Source organism: Ostrinia furnacalis, unplaced genomic scaffold (genome assembly GCF_004193835.3).
Source record: "Ostrinia furnacalis isolate ACB-3 unplaced genomic scaffold, ASM419383v2 OfSCF0954, whole genome shotgun sequence".
In the NCBI taxonomy this organism is placed as follows: Eukaryota; Metazoa; Arthropoda; class Insecta; order Lepidoptera; family Crambidae; genus Ostrinia; species Ostrinia furnacalis.
The window spans coordinates 1,044,795-1,072,433 of record NW_021131193.1 but is presented as its reverse complement, the minus strand read 5'-3'; the positions used below and the strand labels follow the sequence as shown (position 1 = coordinate 1,072,433).

Genomic DNA, 27,639 nt, shown 5'->3' with positions numbered 1-27,639 from the left:
GCGCGCGAGCGCGTGCGCAGCACGCGCGAGCTTCCCCGAAAATTAGCGTGGCTATTTAGACCCCCGCGCCCCCCGCCCCCGCCTCCCCGCCGCCGCGCGCGCATGGCGCGGTTCTCGTTCGTCGGTGGGCATCGACTTCAAAGCATTTGTGCAACAAATCGTTTATAGTTTTTGTTAGATTTATGAATAAACCAATTTTGTTTTAATAAACAAACCCGTTTGTTGCTCATTCACTTCACTTAAAATATTTATTAATCTACTTAAATATCGTAAGAAAAATCCAAAACGATTTGTTGCTTTCCGAGATACTTAAATCAATCACATATCAGAAATTCTCTCCGAACGTTTTAACTCAGTTTAAGTTACAAAATATTGAAGTTATTGATTTAAGATAAAACTAATTTTGATAAACTTTACCGTGTTTTATTGCTGTTTCATCATGGAACCACCCAATTGAATTAAGTTGACTGAGATAATTATCTTCACAGCCATCATAAAATATCAATACATATTCTACAAATTACCTTGTCTAGGACGCCTTGCGAGGCGCGCGCGTGCCGCCGGCAGCCGGGCGACGCTGCTCCGCGCCGCCCGCAACGACCTGGAACCGAGTAATAAAGAGGTAAGTAAATTCAGCCTTTACCTGCCCACCTGGGTACTTAGGTAGGTAATTAAACAAATATGTCAAGCCAATACTATTTTATATTGTTTTTACATTTTTCTTTTCAGAACACGTTACTCTGTTCATCACAGGGCCACCATCGCAGTTTGAGTGTAACTAATAAAACGATATTTATGTATTTATTTAAGTTATTTTAATGTACACTACATAATATTTATAAATTCGAGTTCATATATTAATCGTTATACCACATTGCGAATATTATTATGAAGATTATTGCTTGTATGTACACAAAATTAAATATAATATTCATGAATCTTCCAAATGTTTACATCATCGTCATCATCATTTCAGTCATAGGACGTCCACAGCTGAACATAGGCCTCCTCCAATGATTTCTATAATGACCAGTTGGTAGCGGCCTGTATGCAATTTTATTTAAAAAAAAAGGTAACCAAAACATAATACATTATCTGTGATTATTAAAAAGAAGCTATTATAAGTGAATTATTATTGTTGACAGGATTGTTACCATGTACCTTAATTTTGAGTTTCCAATATTTCGCCACTGTTGCAAGCGCCATGGTCACGAATATTTTTTTTATGTTAGTGACCATGAAATTGAAAAAAAAGTGAATAAGTTTCTATCCTCTATACCAGTCTGTATTCAGAATGAGACCAGTGCACGAATGCTCAACATTGACTCAGAGGAGTGATAAGTTTACTGTTTTATGTTGCAGTTACTTTTAAAATGTTACCAAATTACAAAACAACAATAGACTACCTTGAACAAGGCGCCTTGCGAGTCACTTCTGGATCAGTGCGACGGGTGTGCGCGTGCCACCAGCTACCAGCAGCCACCACTCCAGGCAGCGACGCTCCGCTCGCAGCAATCTGGAACTGAAAATTACAGAGCTGAGTAAATTCAGTCTTCACCCTACCTGCTTATGTATAATTAAAAATGTAATAGCCACGATCCCCAACGGTGAAGTGGTCGGACTGGCCCACTCGAGATTCGAGGAACGCGGGTTCGAATCCCACCGCGCTCGACTATTGTGGTGAGCCCACTCGTAACACAACCTTATTTAGCTTAACACGAGGGGCTAACGTGACTATTAGTAATTTGTGCAAAACAAATTGCTAATAATCTTTTTAAATAATAAAAAATAAATAAACATAATTATTAAAGGTTAAGTTATTTCATATATTTTTTACTTTCTTTTTACATCTTTCTCGGAACCAGAAGACGCAAGGTTTTTTTTTTATATTTACTCAGAAACAAAACTAAGTATTTTTACTCGTACCGTCATAGACATGAAACAGCACGGCGCTGCGCAGGAGGCACCAGGACCGGCTCGCCCGGGACAGCGGCGGGTGATACGATACGCGTCGGTTGGACAAGCCTGAAATTGAAAAATTCAAGCATTTGGTATTTATACTATTTAATTATACACAGCACACAGTTTATCACATTTAAAACGCGAAAGTTTTATAAGTAGTTAATATTTTTTTTATGCATAACATGGCAGATATTTGACTACAATCGCACCTGATGTTAAGTGGGATGCAGTCTAGGAAATTAAACACGATTAGGTTCAATTTTATTTATGGTACATAGACTGCCTTTTTTATGTGGCTGACATGCACCGGCCGTGGTCACGAGCTAACTGGAGCGTCGCGTAGGCGATCCGTATGTCCTACCCCCAAATAAGAATTCTCACTCGTAAAAATATTTAAACTTACCTTTTTATGTGGGTAAGCCCAACAAGCCGCGGCGGTGTGTCCAAGGAGCTGCGTGCCGTCGCGGACGCCGCTGTATTCGCAGTCGCATCTATCTGTAACCATTATCAATATTTATATTAATTTAAAAATATAAACCGCCATATTATATTATAACGTGTAAGCGAACAAATTGGTAAAAGTTAAAAATTAGGACTAAACTCTGTTTCCCAACAGTCGAGATTGCAAATCAGCCTTAGTATAGGTTCTAAGTACCTATTTTGCATGCTCAATATTATTATTGTACCTATTTCTGACACAATATTATATTGTTTTTAATTAATGGAATAAATACTTATGACTTATTATCTATTATATAAAAGAAAGTCGTGTTAGTTACTCCACTTATAACTCAAGAACGGCTGAACCGATTTAGCTGAAAATTGTCAGGGAGGTACTTTTTATCCCGTTCGAAATAAAAAAATATGTCTGCTTATTTATTGCCATTAAGGCGGAACAAAGTTCGCCGGGTCAGCTAGTAGTTTATAAAAGACAAATAAGTAAATAAGTTTGTCCTGCAGCAAGTACCTACCTGGTCTGCCGCCATTGTGCTGTAGTATGCTGGGGCCCGCCGGCCGGTGTTCAGTCAGGGCTCCGCACTGTATTTACGATGTTGCCGGTAGTTCACTTGAGTGTAGCAAGTCCAGACATAGTTTGGTGGAGGCCTCACACACAACATATTTCCAATTATTCACCAAGATTCACATTAATGTCGGAGCAAAATATTGAAACCGTGGCACACGCGCCGACCGCTCCAGGCCAAGTAACAAATAACAATTATTTTGTTCCAAGCGCGAGAGACCGAGAGTTTTCTCTGTGTGCCGTCGTGGCGCGCGGCGCTGCTGTAGCCGAGCGCGGCGCTGCTGTATTCGTGCGCGCTCGCCTCGTGAGTTTACGCGGGTCGGATTTGGCGGCAGATTCAAAATCGGTCTATTTACTTGTATCAAAATTTACCTCATAAGGGTGTAACTTCACAGAAGTACTTATCTCTAAATAAGTAATCTCTAAGTAAGTAGTTTTGATAATTCGACCACATTAAAGAGGAAATCAACATTTTATGGTTATCGGGTCGTTAAGTTTATTAAGATAGATGAATAGATAAAGATATTTTGTGAAAGACCGAGATTAAAGCGGGTGACGCCGCGTGCAAAAGCTAGTCACTTAAAAATTACAACACGTACCAGCTTTTGCCCGCGGTTTCAGTAGTTTTAGTGTAAAAGAGTTACAGTAACAAATAACCATCCATCATCACAAATTTTACGTTTATAGTATTAGCTGTGGTATTAGTAAAATTATCTTAATACAGGGTGGAAACGATAAGTGATCTCATTCGATTATTTCTAAACTAAACAAGATATCGAAAAACTGGTTACTGATCCTGAAAGTTCTTTACGAGCTCTATCCAACAGTACCAATAATAGGTTACAGAATTAACTGGATCTATCCGAAAATTAATTGTTTTCAGCTTCCATACATTTAGTAAAACCACATAATATTAAAAACTATACAAGATATTAAAAAACTGGTTACTGATCCTGAAAGTGCTTCACAAGCTCTATCCAACGATACTAATAATAAGTTACAAAATTAACTGGATCCATCCTAAAATTCAATGTTTCCAGCTTCCATACATTTAGTACAGCCACAGTCATGGCACTCATGTCTTGATATAGCAAGTAAAGCCTAAAACCAATGTTTTCCATGAATAATTTTAAATAAGAATGCAAATTACGAGTTCATTTTAAGTGTTTATTGTTTAATAAAAAAAATTAATACTTCTAATTTTGTTTGACTGGCATACATTTAGTATGGAGGCTGAAAACATTTAATTTTCGGATAGATCCAGTTTATTATGTAACCTATTATTTGTACCGTTTGAAAGAGCTTGTGAAGCACTTTCAGAATCAGTTATCAGTTTTTCGATATCTTGTATAGTTTAGAAATAATCGAGTGAGATCACTTAACGTTTCCACCCTGTATAGGTATGGTAGGCATATTTATTTCGAGATGATCTCCGTTGCACAAGAACCTAGGCTTCCATTCTTATGTAAAAGGATCATCCCAAAAGTATTGCTACAAAATGAGAACACAATTTATAAGAAAAGATATTTATTTATAATGAAAAATTTCAAAAATACACAAATCACCCGAGATAAATCACATTTGGAATCGTAGGTGCTTTTATAATAGTAATATAGTCGCTAACTCTAGTCGATCACAACAGTACTCATGTCTACGAGCAAAACGTCTAAAGAGATCAGAGGAAACGAGATGCTCGCGCGTCAGCTGCCGCTCGCAAGCGCTCGGCGAACGCGCGAGGCTCGCGCCGTGCACCGAATAGACAACTACCGTAGGTAAAATGATCATGAGTAAAATTTATACTTACCTACTTATTTACAAAACACTACCATATTAATAATTGCATAGTGAGTACTCGAGTAGACGAAATCGACTCGCGCCTTTCTATTTCATTAAAGTGTATGAGTTATCCGATTTGTACTACAAAAGTTGATATTAGCAAAATATAGTGTAGGTACACATAGGTATTTAAATGACTAAATACCTCCAACCGTATAATAATAAAGTGTGTTAATTTAATTACCTACGTTACGGGGGGAAATCGCATTGGCGGCTCGGTCATGGAATACGGAAATTAACATTAATCTGAAGACTTAAAAATGAAATATTCGTTAACCGAATTTATTGCTTCATTTCTTTAATGACGTATGAGTTTGATCATCGAAGATGCCAGGCGGGCACACCATCTAGCCCTACGTAAAATTTTCATATCATTATAATAAAATAACTCGGTACGTTCGTACTGCAACGTCATTTTTTACCGCAAAATAAATGTTATTTTATTTAATTTTATTGGGAAAACAGCCATACAAATACAAATAATGAAACTTTAGAACTAATTAATTTTTCTAACAAGTTAAACGGGTTATAAGTAGATCGGAAAGGGACTAAAAATTGCAACCGGAGTACCACTTAGCCCGGGAGCCGACCGGTCTCGGCACTACGAAAATTATTGTCGATCGAACGGCGACGCGCGCGCGGCTAGGGCGGCGCGTCGGGCGCGGGCTCGGGCCGCGTGCGGTACTTGGCGGGCGCGCGCTCGTCGGCCGCCGGCTCCGGCGCGTCGCGCTCCAGCGACCACTGCCGCCGCAGCACGCGCGCGCCCGGCGCCAGGCACCTGCCCGCACACCACGAGCGCTCAGCGTCAGCATTCAGTGCATCAAAAAACGCCCGGTTGCCCTCGAGGCGGCGCGGAGCGGAGAGGAGAAAAGGAAACGATCAAATCTGACAGGTCAATCGATAAACTTCTCCGCTCCGCCTCGGCGGACACCGGGCCCGACGAGCGTGTCTAAAAAAATGAACTCACTTGTAGCGCGCGTACGGCGCGCTGTGGTCGGCGGCGACGGCGCGCGCGCGCGGCGGGCTGCTGTCGGCGGACACGGCGCCCGACCGCTGCCAGGCTGCGAGGGAAAAACGTCTCAGCGGGCCACAACGAGCCGTCCCGAGCGGCGGACGGACGAGACGGCCGAGCTCACATTAAATTGAATGCACACGGACGAAAGGATCCACGGCCTTCGTGGGCCTCACCGAATTTGTCGGGCGTGGAGCAGGGGTCGGAGCGCTGGCGCTCGACGGCGGGCGCGCGCGGCGACGCGGGCGGCGGCGACGGCTCGCTCTCGTTCTCGCCGTCGGTCTCGAACAGCACTTCCTCGCCGTTCCTGTTCCACGAAACGATATGTACTGAAACTGTACAATAACTCGACTCAAACGACCTGGAAGTTATTACTCTATTCAGTAACGCGAACGTTTACTTTACACCTGCATAACTGATTATTCAATGACATGTTTTATGGGATCTTTCAAATAAGCTAGAAGGTCTTACAAACGCTAGACTGACGTCCTGCTCGAAACCTCTCGTTTAAAGAGCCCTAAGTTTTAAATATGGTGAACTGTTCGATCGTTTCAGCCGCTTGACGTCCACTACTGGACAAAGACCTCCCCCAAGAATTTCCACAAAGATCGGTCTTGCGCCGCCCGCATCCAGGCACCACCCGCGACCTTCACCAGATCGTCGGACCACCTAGTGGGAGGCCTGCCCCCACTGCGTCTTCCGGCTCTTGGTCGCCACTCGAGAACTTTTCTGCCCCAGCGGCCATCAGCTTTACTTCATCCGTGCGAGTTTCAGCGGAGACCCTTAGAATTGAACATCAGACACAAACAAACGTAAAGGGCGGCACTGACTCGAGCGGCGGCGGCACGGGCAGCGGCTTGTCGAAGCCGTCCTTGCCCAGCAGCCAGTAGGTGTGCATGGCGCCCTTGCCCTTGACCTGCGTGAGCCCGCGCGAGCGCAGCCGGTAGCCGCCCGCCGCCGCCAGCCGCTCCGCCGTCGCCGCCGACACCTGGATGCGCCACGCCGCGCCTGCGACGTGTTCAACATGTTAGCTCACGGTGCCTACGAAACCTCGGTTGCAAGTTTTATTTTATTCATATTTATCGCAAAAACAAAACGAGCAACGAGCGGTTAAATAAAACTTCTAATTCAGGCATCCCCTCGTCGATGTGCAATGTTAAAGGGATCTGCGTTCCGCATTAGAAAATTAGGTGGCCATTTGGCCATTTCGACAGTGCAATTCGGGAAATTCGATGCCGGACTACAAAGCGGCTCGAAGCCAACATCGCACGTCGGCTCGGCGCCGCGGCGGCCCTCACCGGTGGACTCCATGCGCGAGGCGGTGTTGACGGTGTCGCCGAAGAGGCAGTAGCGCGGCATGGTGAGCCCCACGACGGCGGCGCACACGGGCCCCGAGTGCAGGCCGGCGCGCAGGCGCAGCGGCGTGTGCGGCAGGTGGCGCACGCGGAAGCGGCCGGCCACGTGCAGCAGGTGCAGCGCCATGGTGGCCACGCTCTCGGCGTGCCCGCGCGCGCGCACCGGCAGCCCGCCCACCACCATGTAGGCGTCGCCGATGGTCTCCACCTTGTACACGGCGTAGCGCTCGATGGTGGCGTCGAAGGCCGTGTACAGGTCGTTGAGCAGGTCCACCACCTGCACGGGCGTGGAGCGCGCCGCCAGCTCCGTGAAGCCCACGATGTCGCTGAAGTAGATGGACACGTCCTCGAACTCCTCGGGCTCCACGCGCGAGCCCAGCAGCAGCCGCTCCGCCACCGACCTGCACAGTGCACACCCGTCCGTCACCCACTCGTTACGCGTCGAGCGCCCATACACCAAGTTGTTAACATCATCTTGATAAAATGAGTAGTTAGATAAAATGAGTACTACAGGGTGCACTGTATGGATAATGCGTATAGCATTGGAGAGGTGAAAATCTGATAAAAATATCAAACATGTGAAAAAGTTACCTGGGCAGCATGCGATTCAACAACTGTTCTGTTTTTTTCTTCTCCATATCTAACTGTTCCGTTCGTTCACGTATCAAGTCTTCCAAATTATTGCTATACTTTTCCAACATTTCAAACATCGAATCCACGATGTTTATTTTTCTGGAAGTGCATCGAAAAGCTCAATCAGCCGGTACAATTAAATCATTCCTACTCATACAAAGAAAAGGCGTCTGCGCGGCGCGTACCTGCCCTTGTGCAGATGGCGGAAAATGTCGTGCAGGCGGCCGAAGTCGGGCCGCAGCTCAGGCGCCTCGGCCCAGCACTGGCGCATGACGCTCACGGCCTCGGGCGGCGCCGCGCCCATGGACACGGACGGCCGGATCAGCGGCGGCGGCCGCATCACCTTCTCGATTATTTCTGCAAGGCGCGTCCCTCTCGTCAGCTCCCCGCTCCCCGGCGCGCACGTTGAAGGCCACAGCAGACTCATCAACTCGCAAAGGGATCAACACCGTATCGCCTTCCGCGAGCTGTCATCACTTTTTACGCGATTATGCATAACAGGGCAGGCATATTTTTGACCACGATCGCGTCTGGTGTTAAGTGGGATGCAGTCTGGGATGGAGGAGTATAGAGTTTTATACAAAAGATTACTCGTGTCGATACGGGTACGTTACGATCCCTTCGCCGGGTCGATAAGTGTGCCACGTCCTTTAAAGGGCACGCCGGTCGAAAAATGCTTTCATTCGCACAATCAAATGAAACTGTGCCGAGAACCGGGAGAGGAAATCACCGAAGCGATATTTGAACGTGCAGTCGTTCAACGATTCAGACGACAATGTCAACGCGCACCTTCGGGCGTGAGCGAGAGCATGCAGTAGGGCTCGCCGCGCACGATGACCTCCTGCATGATGATGGCGAAGGAGAACACGTCGCCGGCCGGCGAGCCGCGCCCCGCGCCCGCGCCCTCCGCGCCGCCCGCGCCCGCCGCCGCGCGCGCCTCGCGCAGCAGCTCCGGCGCCGTCCACAGCAGATCTACGGGGGACCGTGGTGCTTTACCTCTCAATGGAACACGCAATCGTGTAGCTGCACTACAGTGAGTAATTGATGTTTATGTATAGTCAAAATGGTGAAATCACCTCGGGGCGCGCGCGCGGCGAGCGGCAGGCCCTGCGCGCGCGCGAGCGCCGGCAGCCCGTAGTCGGAGACGCGCAGCACCCAGCGCGCGTCCACGACGCAGTTGCGCGAGCTGAGGCGGCCGTGCGCGCGCAGCGGCGACGCGTGCAGGTAGCGCATGCCCTTCACCAGGTCCGTGAGCAGCGACAGCCGGAACGTCCAGTCCAGCTTGATCTCGTCCAGCATCAGCACGTCCTCGAGCGAGCCGCGCCCGCAGTGGTCGAACACCAGCGCCGGCCGCAGCTCGCACAGGCATCCTGTGAATTGTGACGATTCATTGATATTCTTGTGTGTGTGTGTTGATATAAAAGTCCTGTCTCAGGAGATCGAGAACCTCATTATATTAATTGAGTAGTTGGTGTTCCATTCTACTTGGCATCGCATGAAAATGTTTATTTATTTCGTTGGACAACCAACAAGACAAACACTGAAATCTAAATATACAGGGTGTTAGGTAAATGGGTATATGAGCCGACACTAGCCCATGTTAACATAAGCATATAAATGGTATGGTAAAGTCAGGATTTCATCACTTTAAATTTTAAAAATTTCATACAAAATAAATTTTATAAAATCCGATTAGTATGAAAATAAATAATATCTAAATGAAGATAATTATCAATTTTCTGACTTCACCATACCATTTACATGCCCATGTTAACATGGGCTAGTGTCGGCTCATATACCCATTTACCTAACACCCTGTATAAAAGGAGAAACTGACTGACTGACAGACCAACGCACAGCCTAAACGGCTAAACGTAGGCACTTGAAATTTGGAAGGGACGTAGCTTAGGTACCGTAGAGGTGCACTAAGAAAGGAATTCCCGAAATTCCCACGGGAACGGGAAATAGCGGGAAAATCCTTTTGTATGAAAAATCTAAACCGCTTAAGTTAGACGCTTGAAATTTGGCATGCAGGTACCTTAGTAAACTTAAAGCTTAGTTACAACAGGATATTGCAAAATTCCCACGTGAATGGGAGTTAGCGGGAAAAAACATTTGTATGAAAAAATCTAAACCGCGTAAGATAGATGAAGGGGGTAAAACGGGATCCACGCGTACGAAGTCGCGGGCGGGCCGCTAGTCATCTGTATAACGTATTTTGAACTTAATCTAAGTGCTGCCTTAATTAAAGACTGCCACGGCAAAACGGTATGTTGCAATTTTACTCGGGTAGCTTTAGGTATTTAGACTTAAAAATAAATTCACCTATGAATGGATTGAGATTTTCATGTCGCAAGCTTTGCATGACGAGTAGCACGTCAGTAGCTTTCCGTTTCAGTTCGAGGGGGGCATTCGTCGGTAGATATTTCATGTGCACTGCATCTCCCTGAAATCAAAGTGGATAATCACATAAATGGTATTTTTCAATTTATTAAAGGTGAGTATAGACTAGAGCATTTACTTGTAACAGAATAACGAGCCGCTCGTGTATAACCCTTTCACGAACCAAACGTAGAGCGCGCTCGCAGTTATTGTATATAATAAACCAACGAGCCGTATTGGTGTAACATTTCGTCGAGCCTTTAGACATGCACATTTCAGTAAATAGTGAAAGAAAGGTACAACGAAGTGTTACGGATAAATGTACACCCGCTGTGAGCATTACGGCGGTCAGAGCGCCGAGCATTCGCCGGAATGTTCCTGAACCCTTACTTGAAAATGTTAATAGAAACTGAGTTTTAACTTGTGTTGGGAAGCCAACAACGCGCGGGAGGAGATGTGCGGGCGGCGTACGATGACTAACGTCACCTCGGGCCGACATCGTCATCATCGGCTGCGCTCGGCTCACACACTCGCCTTGGGACACCACCGTCGTCGCACGAATACCGCGTGAGTGCGCGGTATTCATTCGGTATTATGAGAGTTCATAATGCTTGTAATTAGGCTGGCGAGAATTACAGCACCTATTTTTGTACAGTCCGTTATTTTATTTTACACTAATATTCGTTAGGACCCTAACAACTTGTATATTGTACCATTCGTAAGAACGTTACATTACATAGAAATGCTCTAATCTATACTCACCTTAACTAATAATTGGATATTATTTCATTTTATAAATACACCATAATATGTAATAACAATATGTATATCAGAGTGACCTTGTAGCGGGTGCGGCGGTCGAGCGCGACGCGGTTGATGCTCGTGGTGGAGGAGGGCGCGGAGGGCGCGGAGGGCGCGGAGGGCGCGGGCTGCTTGAGCAGGTCGGGGCGCTCCAGCTCGGGCCCGCCGAACTCGTGCAGCTGCTGCAGCCAGCACGACAGCATCGTCTCCATGCCCTCGCCCACGCGCCGCCGCTCGTCCGCCGGGAAGCAGAAGTCGGCCGCCGCCAGCACGGCGTCGCCGCGCCGCCGCCGCCGCCGCCGCCGCGTGGCCGCGCAGCGCGTGCCCAGCCCCAGCGCGCCGGCCGCGCCCAGCGCCAGCGAGATGCACGCGATCAGCACCGGCACCGACACCGACGACGCCTCGCCGCCCTCGGCCGGCCGCTCCGAGCTCCACCGCTCGAAGCGCCCGCTGGCGTTGGTCAGCGCCGCGCGCGTCGCCCAGCCGGCCGCGCCGAGCGACGCGTGCGACACGGTCGTCAGGGTTGCGATCTTTTGCCAGTGCGTTTCACCCGCTTTTGGCATTATTTCATACAAGAAGAAGGCTCCGTTACTCGTTTGATTGATTGAATCTTGTTCTAGAGAATCCAGAATTGAATCGTAGGCTTCCTCGATCATTGAAGCGGCAGATGGTTCGAACTCGAGATCTTGCGAACTGAGTATTAAAGTTCGATCTCGAAATGTTTCATTCAGTTTCAACATAAGGGTTTCGAGAGTGCCGAGTGGAATCGAAGGTATCGAGGCGACAAGGGGTGTCCTTCGCTCGAGACTGTCTTCAGTGTCGGCGGATCGTTTGTCCTTGAACTCGTTTTCTGTTATAGTTTGTCGTGCGGCCCGCATTATATACGTAACGGGAGAATTGTTTCGCAACGAATCATAGTCTGTTTTTATCATGTTTACGACGCGGCTGGCTCGAAAAACAGCCTTCGAGGTCGGGGATCCCGCCGATTCGACTCCGTAACGAGTTCTCTTATTGCGATAGGGTGGCGTTGCGTTGTTTACGAACTCGGCGGTCGGCGGCGACGGAAAACTTTTCTTATACGTCCCCGGATAGAATAACGATAAATTTGCGTTTTCCGGGAGTGCTGTGGTGGACGATAGATTTCTTATTTTTCTTTCGTAAGGCGGTTTCCTTAAATCTAATATGATATTGCTCTTCAATAAAGCGTCATCGGTGGCTCGGACGGGGGAGTCGTCGGGCTCGGGCACGTGCAGCAGCAGCAGCGCCGGCCGCGCCTCCGGGGCCGCCGCCAGCGCCGCCAGCTGCGCCGCCAGCTGCGCCACCGCGAGCGCCGACGTGCACACGACGACCACTGAAAGAACGTGCGCAATCGGTCAATCGCATCCTGTCCGTACCTACGTCTCTCGACGTCGACGGCGGCGAAAACGATCACCTTGGGGTCGCCGGTCGAGTTCATCCGCGGAGAGCGCCGCGGCGCGCACGGCGACGCCGGAGACGGCGAGCTCGCGGCGCAGGTCGGCGAGCGCGGCCGCGCACTCGGAGGCGGGCGGCGCGGGCGGCAGCAGCGCGCGCGTCCGGGCCCCTCGGCGCAGGCGGCGGCGCGCGGGCGGCCCAGGGCGCGCGCGGCCGCGTCCAGCGCGCCGCACGCGGCGTGGCCCGCCCAGCCCGCGAGCGCCACCCGAGCTCCGCCGCTCAGCGTCGTCAACGCGTCGCGCGTGACCGTCGCTCGCCACGCCGGCCCGCACGTTTCTGCGACAGCGACGGACGGTGAGCTGGCGTGCGAGTAGGGTGAGGGAGGATCTCGAGGGACGAGTTTCTCGAGGGCTCTCACCGACGGGGTTCAGCAAGCGAAAGGGTCGGCGAAGGGCGCCCGCGCGCTCCGTCTTTCGCGCGTGCCGCAGGAGCCGCGCCTCGGAGAAGGCGTCGGCGTCGCCGGCCCCGCACGCGGCGCGCAGCACGAGCAGCGCCGGCGCGGCGGGCGCGGCGGGGCGGGCGCAGCAGACGGCGAGGGCTGCGAGCAGCGGCAGCGCGCGCATGGCGCCCGCTCAGGTGACGTCCGCCATGTGGCCGAGGCCGCGCGTGTCCGCTCCGCCGCACCGATTACGTCCGCGGCCGATTGCTCGAGATCAAACGGTCCTCAGTTTCTGCCGCCTGTTACAGGAATACTTCGATCGATGGGGGAATGTTCATTCATCTGTTTAAGTTTAAGCAGGTGCAGGTACGAACTGATGTCAATACGTACTTAACTATGACCTTTTTAATACCTAATTTTAATTTTGACATTGTACGGTGTACCTACATATTTTTTTCAATACTCAATTATTTGTTGCATCCATAATGTGACAAAGTTTGAAATAAAAAAGTGTTTTTATAATGTGTTTAAAAACAGATAATAATAAGAAAAAAAAACATCGTTTAAATACCACTTTTCATTCCGAATAATTGGAAATACAGAAAATAAACTTATTTAGTGTCGTACTAAATAGCTTGACCTAAAATCATTTGAGTCTATGCAATTTTTAACAGACTTAAAAAAAGGAGAAGGTTCTATGATTGTAAAATATTTTTTTGTTCGGTAGAGTACACTTGTGAGGTGGTCTTGTTTCTGTACGGGCAAGCCATCGTACATTGCACTTACTTTTACGCTTACGTTTGCGTCCTACTTTTTGGGCGCGCGTTAGTTACTATTTTAAGTATTTTTCTTTATTATAACTCAGTACGTCAACAACCATTCCACGTAACACTACTTACTCGAGAAAAGATTTGCCACGATAATTCTGTCAGTATTTCACTACAATATAAACTTTACAACTTGGAGATCTGGGGGCACGGCAGTGCCCCCGCCAAGTCGAGCGCGAAGCAAACACTGCCGTACCATCCTTTACTCGAACCATTTCGCCGCATTTTCAGGCCCCTATTTGAGAACCTCTGGATAAGACCAGAACGCAGAAATTTTCGTCATCTAGTAAGCTATAATTACATACTTTAAATATAAATTTCAAGTCTGTAGGTCATTTAGTTCCGAAGTTAAGCGAAAGCAAAGTTTCGCATTTACGACACTCACTCACTCACTCACTCACTGATGATCATCAAAATAGAACTAGTACTTCCCATTAACTCAGAGGGCTGAAATTTGGTACAGAGTTAGGGTTTAATGGCCACATAAAGGGAAAACTATAAAAACTAGGAAAATCGAAGATCTGGAGTAACCACATTCATAATCAATACTACTCCGGCACCGTGGTGTTCGCCTATATCGCTCACCGCTAGATGGCGCTAGCACTAGCAAGCGGTGTCCAGATTTTTTTCCTTTCTAGAGAAAGTCGTCCATTAAGTTGAATGTTGTGTAATTTGCATTTCGTTGATTTCGTTTATTATACTGTAAGGTTCGCTTAGGTTATGTTATAATTAAAAACAATCTGATTCGTTGTCCATTTTAAAGGTCGTTGAGTTTATTTGTGTTTAATATCGTAAAAAAATGTTGATAAACGACGACGTTAAATAATTTTGCCACGTTCCACAAAAAGAAGTGAAATCCCACCAAAAACATTCTGTAAAAAACTAGCCAAGTCTCGATGGAGCTGCTTGTTTATCTCTAAAAAGTAATGAAATCTAGACAAAGTCGTGCCAAGTCTATGGTTCCTTACTGCGATTTCTTTATTATTATAGTTAATTTATATAATATAGATGTTGTGTGACTTGGCCGTTGAACAATCTTTATTAAGATAATCATACATTATAAATACGCAGCTTTACTGAAAATTTTATTATAAATTGACTGGTTATTGTTGAATCAACGTTTTCCAAGTGGCAATTTTCCATCGTCAATGGGTAGCGGTTCTGGCGACAGATTGGTGCAATGGTGTCATGGAGCACCTGGTTTTGTCACCCTTCAACGGCCAAGTCACACAACATTAACTATAATAATAAAGAAATCGCAGTAAGGAACCATAGACTTGGCACGACTTTGTCTAGATTTCATTACTTTTTAGAGATAAACAAGCAGCTCCATCGAGACTTGGCTAGTTTTTTACAGAAAGTTTTTGGTGGGATCTTTTCTTCTCGACGTGCTCTTCAACTCTACTTGAACTAACTTCAACTCTACCCTTAGATAAATGTATGGCCACTACAAACCAACCATACACTATTGTTTCAGTTAATTTTTACGCAGTTGTTTTTTTTTTGGGTTTTTCAATAATATTTTTTTGTTTGATAACTTTTTCACAGAGCGAGCCATACGGTTTGTCTTCGCAACATTTGACATGAAAATGTTTTTGGTGGGAATGCATTATCATTATTTACCTAAACAAATATTTGCTTGATTGTATTATTTTATCGGAATATTGGTTCGTATTATGTGAATAGTATTCGTATTATGTGTAGATAAAAAGCATGTTAAACGACGTTATAATTAGGGACGAGAAGTTAATGAATTGTTGCAATCGATAGTTTAAAAACAACCTTGTTGATTCAAACTACATGCTTTAAATTAATTCAAATCACCTATTTAGTAAGTAATTGGATGGATTTAAATTCTTTCGCAAATTGGCAACTAGGAACTCGTAGCCTCAGTATTCAACTCAGTATTAATTTCGAACGTTCTGGATTTCATCCACTTGATGTCTGTTTTGACCGAATCTTAGTTGTTGAGCTAGCTACTTTATGTATTCCGAAGTTGCCGAACTATCCACGTCTGTCGGATCCAGCACTGACCCCTAATGTTGACCCTGACACATTTAATAAATGGAATACTTACTGAGATAGACAAGTGACCTGATTTTCTAGAAACAAGAGCTACCTCCCTACGTAATAATGTATATAGGCTGTAAATCACTGGAACGATCACAAAATCACAAAATTTAGTAAAATATGTATTAATAAAGCAGACATCCGGAATTGCAAAATCAAAACATTGAATACTACCTAAGAAGAATGTTTTTAATGGTGCCAAATAAAGTTTGAATTTCTTTTCGCGCTTGATACGTAGAAGCTTCGTGCATCGTGGAGGCATGTGTTGAAAATAAACAAAACAGAGCGTCGCCAAGAATGGGCTCCGCGAGAGCTGGTCGCGAACGAGACGCGTGCAGGCGGGCGCCGCAGGCTCCGCGCGGCTCACCTGGCGGCAGGGCGCAGGGCGCGGGCGAGGGCGCGGGTGCCGCGGCGGGCGGACGGCGCGGCGGCTGCGAGCGGCGGGCGCGAGTGGCGCGGGCCCAGTGCCGCCGCGCCGGGCCAGGCCGCCGCCGCGCATGTGCGCCGCCCGCCGCCGCCGCCGCCGCCGGGCTCGCTCGGCCGCGCTCGGCCACTCCGCCGAAGCCCGCCGACACACGTGTTGTGTGCGAAACGAACAAAATTATAGTAATTTACGATAATACAACCGATATCAAGTTTTTTATGATAAAGTCGCAATTTACATATTAACACTTATAAACTTTTACGTAGGTAGGTATGTCAATGTCATGTGATTAGACTTTTCAGAGAAATAGGGAAATAGTTTCTTTGCCATTAATGGACCTGAGGGCCTAGTGTGAGTTTTCAAAAAATTACATTAAATGTATGACGGATTGTACAGCGCCCCTAGCGGGAAAGGTAAATAACTCACACTCAGACCACTGTTGTAATTCGAATGTTAAACACAGACTTAGATACACATGGGTAGATGTAGGTACTAGTATTTCATCTTAGTCTCAAAAAATACATCAAGTTAACAACAATGTAACCTACAAATCTGAAAAAAAAATTAAAATAAAATAAAGTACTAAAACAGAGAAAACCGATTAATATTAACCGTGTGGGCCTTAGTGTGAGCCCTTGCCGAGTCTGTGTGCGCTGCCTCGATACTGGTCTCGGCGCGCCGCAGATAACGGCAGATTAGTGTAAAACTTTTCTGCGAGCTCAGCCTCTCTCTAATGAGGGATTACCGAACACAGGAAATATACAGAGTGTCCCAAAAAGTAGTGTCAAGCCGAAGCCCAGAGGTAGAGCATCACTAGGGCTACCCAAATCATCGTGACTTATGATAGTTTTCGAGATAATAATATGTTTTTTTTTACAACATACAGGATTTTAGTTTACATTCGTGTTATGGATGTAAATACTTCTGAATCAGCGAGGCCTAGTATTCATCTAATAATAATAAAAAAAACAGGCATGTAACTTGACTATTCGCGCCACGGTGACCAAAAAAGTGCCTAAGCACAGAAATGTAAAACAATCATATCTCGAAAACTATCAAAAATCGCTGAATATACATGGGGGTGATTTGGATAGCCCTAGTGATGCTCTACCTCTGGGCTTCGGCTTGACACTACTTTTTGGGACACCCTGTATTTTCTGTTTAACGCGGAAAATATTTTTGTTGATCCTAGTGCAACTGTTCAATTTTGCTTTTTGTATAAACTAAAAGAGTAGTATTCGCAGTCTAGTGTTGTCAGATCATGTAAAATATAAAAGAAAAAAGTAGGAAATATTTTTATTCATAAAGTGTATTAAAAAAGAAAAATAAGTCAAAGTGAAGAAATGCGAATACCTATACAGAAAATAGTTTGAGCTCTCTAGAGTGTGGACTATAGAGGCATCCTTTTATTAGCACAATAGACACGAGACACAGAGGTTACTTTAAAACTTTATTCTCTTCTAAAGGTTGCCCCCTGAAGACGTTTGTAGAACGTCTTGCGCGTTTAGCCGGGAGGGTTGCGCTGAAAGGGCACATACTCGTAGTACGCCGACTCTCCGTGTAAGATTTTCTGATCAGACGTCAAAATTGCTGAGTACCACCACAGACAACCAATACGGAAACCAAATTGGATTCATGTACTAAGTACTGTACATAAATCCAATTTGGTTTCTGTTAGAGGGAAAATAAAATCGTACTAGACTTTTGTCTCCCTTTAAGAATTAAATTATTATGACTATTGTCAATAGAAGACATGAAAATTCCTACGTTGCTTGATCATACTTAAACAATTACATTAGGTTGTACTTTAAATATTTCTGATTTAGGACGACATCCGAATGATTCTTCAGTTATGCCGATAATACTTGTATTACATATCGGAGGTTTTTGTCTCATGCGTATATTTTATTAACCAACACAGTATTTAGACTGGTAGTTGGTCTTAGAGGCTACTTTATGTGGTGGCATCGGCTGGAAGCGGGTCAATAATTGTCGGCGACGTATTCGATGCGGTGGCGGTCGAGGCGCAGCGCGGCGCGGCCCTCGCTGGCGCGCATGTCGCGCGCGCCGAGCCGCGCGTAGAACGCCAGCGCCGGCGCGTTGCTCTCCAGCACGTGCCAGTCCACGCGGTGCACGCCTTCGCGCACGCCCAGCTGGAAATACCAAACACCGCCAAGTTAGCGCTAAGGTATTCAATTAATCTTTCACGTGAAGGCCCTACAGGTACCGTATAGTCTTTTCAGTCAGATACGTCATTTTTATTTATGTATCTTCTTCTTGTCAGCGTCTACTTGTCAGTATACAGTGTCAGCCCAAAACTCCGCTACAAGAGTTATTTATGTATAGACGTCACTAAATATGCAACCCCCAATCTATTTTTGCAACTAAGCTTTTAAAAAGTAGGACTTTTACATGCCCCAGTATTAACCATACCACTGTTTCGGGATAATAAATGGGCCAGTGCTGAAAAGAAGCAGCGAAAGAAACTCAGTCAGTATTTTCAGCCTCTTTCACCGTTTCGCTCTTGACAAGTCTTGTCTTCAGAAGACACAGTGACGAGTGCGACCCACCCTGCAGATCTCCTTGAAGAGCTTGGCCCCGACGCCGGCGCGGCGGTGCTCGGGCGGCACGTAGATGTCCTCGACGTAGAAGGCGCGGCGCGTCCACGAGGAGTAGGCGCGGTTGCACAGCGCGTAGCCCACCAGCGTGCCTCCCCGCTCCGCCACCAGCAAGAAGTACCACGGGGACGGCGCGTCGAAGCCGTCCTCCAACAAATCTGTATGATGTTCAGGAAACTTAATGTTGACTCACAATCTCCACTATTTTGTGCCACAAACAAACCAATGAAATGAAGTTAATGAAGAACGTTAAATAAGTCAATAGGGTCTTTATTGTGTTCAGTTCGCGATCCGCCTACATGTCGGGTATGCTGGAATAATTATCAATATTCCAGAGCTGGCAGGGACATACCTATTGACAAATATATTAAAGGAAAACCTAAGAAAAGTAGGTCGACCGTGACCTTACCCTTATCGTTGATTTAAGTTAATCTAAAGATAAGCGGCTCACAAGTTTCTACATGGAGCGGGTACTTACGTAAACAGTTGACCTTTAGTTCTTTCTCCTAAGGGTGCTTATTTATTACATGATCCTTTGATGTCAGACATTAGGGAGTGTTTAGACGTACCTTCGACACTAAGCTTGGGTCCGTCGGGAACACCCTCATAAGCGGCCAGTTCCTGAAATATAAATTACTTTAGCTTTTGGGAAATAAGTTGTCTGATGGGCTATTCTTAAATTAAAAAAACGTCAAAAATCTGTCAAACTCCATACAAAATACACCGGTTATCGTCATAGTTACGGTTAAAGTTAGATGGTGCAACTCAGCCTTAGACATGTTGCATAGGGTCAGGTTATCACTAAAAACTTCTTCTTTTAAACTATACCCACCTACCACCTCTGCATGGTCTTTACTGTCAAATAAAAATCCCATATGATTGTCCCTTTTTCAAATAAATGAAAAAATGGAAACATTTTTTTGCGGCTCATTTAGAAAAGGATGTCAATATCAAAGAAAGTTTTTTACCGAGAAAAACTACTCACAAACTTGATGTTGTTCAAAGTCACGAATGGTCATAAAGTCATAATACTCATAATTATTTATAAAATATGTATTTTAACAGTCATAAAGAACACAGATTAGTCCTGCATAGTAACTGTAATATTTAGCAAAATTATTTCTAATAATTTTATAATAAAAATTATATTCAGACACGCACGATACTATATTTACCAAGTAAATTAATATACAGTTAATTGATTTTTATGAAAAATATATTGAATTCTTACAACTCACAAAAAACACGTAATAAGAATGGCGACTGATAAGCTGGCGACTATGACTCACTCTTTGATTAAAATACACAAATAGATCAATCTAGATATTTGTGTATTTTGTGGTATAATTATTCCTTATCATTATGCATATTATAGCAGAGTACCTATTCTAAGATCGACCTAAAGTTGGTAATAAAAAGAGATAATAATGCCCGTTTTCATCATCAATCCCTAATTTTTAAGTGACCTCTATGAAAACAAAATTCCTGTTATGTGTTACCATAGGGGTCACTTAAAAATTAGGGATTGATGGTGAAAACGGGCATAAGACTGCATGCCGACGAAGCAGAAGCTCAGGGTCGTAGTACGTCAAATGTTAAGTGCCATCAAAATGTAAATGTGATAAAACTGCCAACTTGTCGTCCATTTATTATCTTTATTCCGAACGAAAGGGAAATAAAACCAGTGCCGATGCCAGACAGATTATTAGGTATAATCTCGACTTTGATAAGCCAGATTCATCATGCATGATGATTACTAATTTTATGAAGAAATTAAATGTACCTACTCTACATTTAATTTTTATCTTTACAAATGAATAATTATCACGTAGGTAATGTAAGTACCTATAGGTAACATTGTTTTCGCTGCAGTTTCTAAACAAAAAATGAAGCGTATTGAGTGAGGCAAAAGTGTTACTCCTATTTTGAAAGTGTAAGAAGCCAGTGATTTAACATCAGCGAAGTTGTGCCGTTAGCGCCAAGTTGTGAGTTACGGCGCGCGTGCCCGTGCCGCGGCCGAGTGTCGCCCTCCGCACACTCCGCGCCTATAGGGACCCTCACAGCACTTACAATTACTAACGTACATTCTGTCTGGCTTTAGCTTCAAAATTATTCAAGTACAAAGTCATGATTATTCAGCTACTAAGGGACTCGACCCCGCGGTTAATGTTTGTTTTAGTAGATACCTTATGTAAATGTATCCATGTGCACGTAACTCTTTATACTAAAAAAAATCCGAGTCTGCGTTTAACCTCGATTAAAGCTGATGGTATGATCATGAGGTCTATTCAGGCATAAGAAAATAATTTTACACCATTATTGTTATTACGAGCCAGTTACGTCCCAGTCCCAGTTCCCACTGCAGGGCAATAAATAGGCCATTTTCCTTTCTTTCTCTCCATACATACTACACTTCTTACACATTTAACCTACGTAGTGTAGTGTTTAAGTGACTTAAGTTCAGACCTAATGTAAACTGAGGATGAGGCTGAGAACATATACTGTACGAGTCAACTCGCACATTTTAATAAGTTTTTTTTTTGTTAACTAAGAACTGGCATCTTTAAACAAACTTCTTTGACTCTACTCGTACATGTTGTTTGTCTCTGACGTCGCGTCATCTTTAATCGACATAGCAATGTATGAATAGATATAGGTACTCGTAGTTGAGTGTGCACCTAACTTTGTTGCAACTTGCAAGTCCATGTTGCATGTGTGAGTGAGTGCAAGCTCCGCTAAGTTTATGATGGCAGTAAACTTTAGTAATTAAGACTTAGAAGAAAGGGGTTATTAATTCGGTAGGTGACTATATTTATGAGAAAAGTGTGAATAGTATTGCTGTTTATGATCAATCAATGTGCGAGAATTTGTATTGGCGTCACGCCAACCTGGCCTACTCAGACGCACAACTCTACAAAAAATTAAATACCTACCTAACTAGCAATGAGATCATATTTAAAACTTTTACTTATTTAAAATACAAGTTTTGATGTACCTGTAGTTGTTACAGAATATGTTCCACTACCGCAAAAAATTTTCTCCTATATGGTGTGGCGTGGCTCAACTCGGAGCTTACTATGCGGGCCAGTCTTACTGTCAGTGTCACTTATGAAGCCGATAAGGGATCATAGTATCTTAAAAAAAGGACATTAAAATCCGGCCTTTTGAAGCATAAATGAATAAAAAAACACGATAAGTAGGTATGATACCTACGTTATACCGTATTACAGTTATCTAAAATTAAAGTGTTTTTTTTTTTATATTATAATATGATAAATTAAACTGTTTCATTCCTTTTATACCTACAATATTATCTAATAAATCATGAAATTGCCATTGTGTAGGAGTATGGAGAATATACCCAGTTAATTTTTACATAAAAATATTTTTGCGACATTTTAAAGAACCATAAATTTATTTTTTGTGAAATTTCAAAGCCCTCTCTATTTTCGTCGGGGGTTAAATCGGCACAAATTCATACTTTAAACCCTATTATTTTACGTGTATAAATGCGAAAGTTTGTATGAAGAATTATTAAAACTAATGTAGAGCAAATCTTCGTTCAATTTGAAAATCGCGCCAAAGCGAATTCTTCGAATACACACCTGAATCATTCGGTGCACGTGCGGGACGTCCTCCCTGCGCGCCGCGCGCACCGTCACCGCGCCCTCCGCGCCCGCGCCCGCCGCGCCCGCGCCCGCTGCCGACGACATGCTGCTCTCTTGGATCACCAATGTATCACTGTCTAAACCTTATCAAAACGACTGACTCGAGTCAGAAACGCGTTTACAAACCGAGTACAACAAAGCGAATGACCTAGAGCACGGTGAGGCCGGCGCACGCGTCTCTACCTGTCATAATAATACATCGGTAGTTTAATTTAATGATACCATATCACAACAGATGGCGCTATCACAATAATTTAATGAAGGTTGATTGATTTAAGTAATTTAATCTCTTTTAATAACCAGCAGAGATATTCTTATAATTATGTATACTAGCATTTACTATCTATGCTGGTTATTAAAAGATAAAAGATACATCAACGCTACCTGGAGTATTACTGAAGTAGCACGTACCATTGTAGTCGTCTAGCTACAGCGAACTTCAGAGAGTCTGGTCGCGCAATGGCTGGCAACGACTAGACGGTGCGTCATTGTAAATGAAGATGGCGCCACTAGTTCTGAAAAGGATGTAGAGTCGCTCCGTCTAAAGGTAGAGAGAGATATAATATGTAATACTTGCTAGATTCAAGGTCTATTCAATATTATTATCTAAAATCATTGTTTATGTCAACAGGTTTCTATAAAACTAAGTCACATCCCCGGACACCCTCTAACTAAACTAGGACAAATCTGGGGAAACCCGGACGGTATGGCAACCAACGAATAGTGTTGAACCTACTACCTATAGGTAAATGACTACTGTAGAAGTTTCTCACATGAAATCCAAGATCAAATATCTGTGGAGATTTTTTTCAGTAACATAAAACTACATTATCTGGCCGTCCCCATCGTGGGTATGCGCAAAGCATTTACCGACGTAAAAAAAAAAATAGGTATGGTCCTCACCTATCACCTGGCTTCGGCTTGACACCCTGTATATAAAAGCGAAAGGTCACTGACCGACACACTCATTATGAAATCTCAGACTACAATTCAATTCCTAAAGGAATAAAACGGAGTCCACGCGTACGAAGTCGCGGGCGGCCGCTAGTTTATTATACAGGGTTGGTGGTGCTGGAAGATTAGACAAACTTCATGGGTGTATTGGTTAGGTCATTTTAAGAATACAAGTTCGGTAATTTGAACCTAAGTGAGCTACTTTTTTTTTAATTGATATTTTGTTTTTATTCCATTTTTTCCATTTGATCTGAAAACTGCTTCATTTTTTTTACGGAAAGTTTGTCTAACCTTCTACCAAACATTCTGTATAATATAAAAATACCGATAGTTTCTTAGTGAGGCAATATCGATTGGTTGAAGTACTCATTCAAGTACCACTTCAGCGGCACACACGTGACCGCGGGTGCGCGCGCACACGATCGCGGCGCATCGACGCATACACTCACGTAAGGCGCGGCGGGAAGCAGCGCCCGCGCCGCGACATTGTGAGCTACGTGGTTATTGCTGCGAATAACAACATTCTAATGAGTATTTTTGCAATCGATCGTTTCCGTGTACAGATGTTTTTGATACCAGTGTTTTTTTGTCCTGGATTTGATTCCATTTCTTTAGTTCCTCAGTTAAATATATGTAAGATAATAATAACATTTACGATGGTTATCAGTAAAAACATTCGCGATTTCCCCAAATCCTAACTAAACAATTATCCGATTCTGCGACACCCTATGATGGGTATTTTTTTCAGCTCATTGTTAGCTCCTGAAAGCCTGACATCTCGCCAGAAGTGGAACTGCAGGGTTGAATTTACATGTCTTTAATAACAAGTTACTTGGCTTATGTTCAAGAAGTATCTTCCTGCACATGTATATTGGCCTCTTGCGACGACAGTGTGACATCTTCTACGTTAATCTAATGGGAGATGTCATGATGGCTTGGATAGCTAATTACGAGCTGCCAAAGTTTAACAAAAGTACAAACCACGATAAAAAAATCAACTTAGAATTCGAATTAAAAAAATTAAAGGTGGTAATGGATTGCCAATGATTTTAAACATCTCTAGCTTCTCTTCTTTTCAATGATATATCACATGTAGTACCTCTGGTCAGTTTTCATTACATAAGTCATTATTTTGTAAAGTTATTCAACATACCTAACCTATACAGTGTGTCCGGTCACCCGTGTCCGACCCGTTAGGGCGCAGTAATATGATCAATAAAATTTATCGACAAATCCACTGGAATAAAACATTTTATCCCTACTATTAAAAAATTACAGCTATTTATTTTTTTTTACTTTCTGAGTCCGAGTGGATTAATTTATTTTGCAAAATATACCGATGTACAGGACCTATAAGTATAAAATTGAGCTCGTTCGACAGCTAAATAAGTAAGCAATAAGTTGACATCAAAAAGTTTACCAAAAGCTCCCATTTAAATCTCTTAAAAACACTTGAAACGTAAAAAAACCTAAAAACTGATATTAATACCTTAGCTTTAAAGCAACTAATCTAGGAGTTGTGATTAATTGAACATGACTCTATCAAACGCGAATTCATCCCGATAATAGGTGGCCCTACTGGGTGCGCCAAAGTTCACCTAAATTTTCAACTCCGAAAATTGGAAGTCCGAAAATGTTCTTCCTAAAATTTTTTATCCTAACAATCACAATTCCTAATTACTCTGTCTCTAATGTCCATAATTCCGAATCATTCAACTTCATAATGTCATTAGCAATAAACAGCTATTATACGTTTATTTGTTCTCCTAGATTTTCTCAACATAACCATATTTTACACTATTATTCAAAGTCATATCTTTTTTGTTTAGATTTCTTTCTTTGACGATATATTAAAGTTCAAGTTTGTTGGCATTAGCTCGTATACTTGAGTCCCGCTCCAGTCATTCAGTCAAGTTCCAGAAACGAATCGGTCCTATTCATAATTATTGGTTTAGGTTAGGTTAGAACTGTGACCACAACGCACGAGCCGAGCGAGCGAAGCCAGAGTCCCGCTCCAGTCATTCAGTCAAGTTCCAGAAACGAATCGGTCTATTCATTATTATTGGTTTAGGTTAGGTTAGAACTGTGGCCTTACGTTTCATTCGCGAAGAATGTACTTCTGTACGTAGTATTTATTATTATTCTATGGTATGAGTGAAAATATTATGGTAATGTTTAGGGATAAAAGTGTTATGATAAAAAACAGTAGGAGTTTAAATATATTTACATAAATTATATTATTAATAACAATTTTCGGAAACATGAGTGTTATGAATATCGCCGGTAGCACTACAAATAGTATGAATGAAAACTTTAGGATGAAAAATTTTAGGAAGAGTGATCATTCGGATTTAAAATCGTTAGGAAGGACAATTTCGGGTAAATAACTTTAGGTGAGCCAATATGGACCCGGCCCTACTACTACGCCTAGGCTAGTCGACTTTGTTAGTAGCTAGTCGAATTGGAGGGGGTTTGCTGCGAAAATAGGCTACGTAAGCCACCTTCGGGCACACCAGCGCCGCCAAGAAAACTAGGAGTCGGAGTGGTCGCCATGGCCGAAATCAGTCGGATGGATCATCATCAGAACTTGGCACTCATTTAGATCTCCATTCTTTGTGCGGCGAAGCCCACAGCCAAGCATAATGTTTGTATTGAACTTGGCTCTCCTTTTTTACATTTATGTCTTTGGTTGGATATAACTATACTTAATAGGTTATAACACAGATTTTTCCAGAGATAACACTTATAGTTTTCCACGACAAATTATTTCCATAACAGGAACACATAATAATCAGGTAGTACCAAAAGTAAGCATCGATATAATTATTACTAATTAATCAATTAAAATAATGATTAATGAATTAAAAGTACCTAGTAAGAAAAAAATATTGTTACATTTAAGTTCAACACACTTACACAGTAAATGTGTCGCAGCAACACAAGACTGCAAAGTTATTGGTGTACTTGTACGAGTAGCAAACCACTGATTTTCAGCTACAGCCTGAAAACGACAACGCGCGTTTAACGTGACGGTGCGGTAGCGTAGTGTCCTTTCCCTGCAAACCTTGCATTTTACATCGGGTCCAAGGGTTCACACTTCACCGGGTAGATGGTTTAGGCACCGAGTGTCGTGGAGGTGCTGGCGGGTGCCGGCGGGTCCGGGTCAGGCGCGGCGCGGTGTTGCGTCAGCGCGGGGTGGGGGCGGCAGGCGGTGCGCGCGCGCCGCCGCAGTGATGCTGCCGGACCCCCGCGCACGGCCGCACTGATCGCGCCGCGCCCGCGCCTGAGCTGCGCCGCGAACACACCATGGAGGTCACCATGGCTACCCCAAAGAGCGAATACCACTTCGGTGAGTCCATGTTTTGTTGTGACTTTACTAGGTTATGTTTGATACTCACGATTACATTTAACTTTTTTATTACCTAATATCACTTAAATATATTGCCGTTATAAATGAACACCTATGAGACTTGTTAATTTTCCTAAAATGTATTACTTTACTTTTACTACTAATTTGTAACGAATACAATCTAACGACTGTTCCTAATTGAACAACAAAATGTACCAAGAGATTTATGTACCTATTTACTTAATTTATCTAATAAGTACAAATAAATTATGTAATCAATCCTCCCTGTTATCGACCAAAACATACTTAAAAGTATTGTTAAACTTATGAACTACAATTTTAACAAACCTATTTTGGTTGTTTGAAACACTATTACTGATAATAATAATTTAATCTAGATTACTCATGTATCTTATATTTGGTGTAAATTAATTAAAAATTGTTACTTATCTAATATCTAGGTATGCCATACCAAAATCACTTCTAATTAAAAAAAACTTAATCAATCAAGCAAAGTATTTGAATTATGTTAGTACATAATTCAAATACTTTGCTTGATTGATTAAGTTTTTTTTACCAGCTAGTGCTGGTTCATACACTACGTGCTATTCGCGCTATAAACAAACTAATATTTTCATTTTAATCTCGGCTGGACACGTGGTGGCGGGGAAGATATCAGCTCATTAGAAGCATGCATCAACCATTCATCGGCTCAGTGTATAGTATCTATGTTAACTGTGACTGCTTTTAAAAACCTATATCAGCAATATGGAATCATTGTGTTTTAGAACTGTTTTAATAAAAGCATGAAGCATTATCATTCCGAAAAGGTGTGTAAACTGTGTGATTTGAAAAACATTGTAAAAACTGGTAAA

At 43.7% G+C, this 27,639-nt stretch overlaps 3 protein-coding genes across 3 annotated transcripts in view; 1 reads left to right on the top strand and 2 right to left on the bottom strand.

The window, feature by feature from the left end:
- Window positions 1-5,368: 5,368 nt before the first annotated feature.
- LOC114350728 (retinal guanylyl cyclase 1) lies at window positions 5,369-12,578 on the bottom strand. The gene is made up of 11 exons (XM_028301634.1): window positions 11,041-12,578; window positions 10,145-10,265; window positions 8,896-9,189; window positions 8,609-8,791; window positions 8,005-8,176; window positions 7,778-7,918; window positions 7,130-7,587; window positions 6,662-6,839; window positions 6,008-6,138; window positions 5,787-5,880; window positions 5,369-5,597 (listed from the first exon to the last, which is right to left on the bottom strand). Exons 1-11 carry the CDS (start codon window positions 11,878-11,880, stop codon window positions 5,462-5,464), a joined length of 2,748 nt encoding a protein of 915 aa, XP_028157435.1. The 5' UTR covers window positions 11,881-12,578; the 3' UTR covers window positions 5,369-5,461.
- Window positions 12,579-17,454: 4,876 nt separating this feature from the next.
- On the bottom strand, window positions 17,455-22,644 carry LOC114350718 (diamine acetyltransferase 2). Its single transcript, XM_028301624.1, has 4 exons — window positions 22,399-22,644; window positions 19,363-19,414; window positions 18,746-18,951; window positions 17,455-18,328 (listed from the first exon to the last, which is right to left on the bottom strand). Exons 1-4 carry the CDS (start codon window positions 22,504-22,506, stop codon window positions 18,158-18,160), a joined length of 537 nt encoding a protein of 178 aa, XP_028157425.1. The 5' UTR covers window positions 22,507-22,644; the 3' UTR covers window positions 17,455-18,157.
- Window positions 22,645-26,637: 3,993 nt separating this feature from the next.
- Gata-beta (transcription factor BCFI) overlaps window positions 26,638-27,639 on the top strand; it is a 46,905-nt gene continuing 45,903 nt past the window's right edge. The window contains exon 1 of the mRNA XM_028301558.1: window positions 26,638-26,764. Coding sequence (XP_028157359.1) covers window positions 26,722-26,764 — 43 coding nt within the window. The 5' untranslated portion in view covers window positions 26,638-26,721. The remainder of the gene's footprint in view (window positions 26,765-27,639) is intronic.

Coding starts and splice junctions, on each gene's coding strand:
- LOC114350728 (XM_028301634.1), bottom strand. CDS start 11,880: ATGCGGGCCGCACGACAAACTATAACAGAAAACGAGTTCAAGGACAAA. Junction 7,588..7,777: donor TTGAATCGCATGCTGCCCAG/GTAACTTTTTCA, acceptor TGCACTGTGCAG/GTCGGTGGCGGAGCGGCTGC. Junction 5,881..6,007: donor CTCCACGCCCGACAAATTCG/GTGAGGCCCACG, acceptor TTTCCCTCGCAG/CCTGGCAGCGGTCGGGCGCC.
- LOC114350718 (XM_028301624.1), bottom strand. CDS start 22,506: ATGTCGTCGGCAGCGGGCGCGGGCGCGGCGGGCGCGGGCGCGGAGGGC. Junction 19,415..22,398: donor ACGTGCACCGAATGATTCAG/GTGTGTATTCGA, acceptor TTTATATTTCAG/GAACTGGCCGCTTATGAGGG. Junction 18,952..19,362: donor ACCCAAGCTTAGTGTCGAAG/GTACGTCTAAAC, acceptor AACATCATACAG/ATTTGTTGGAGGACGGCTTC.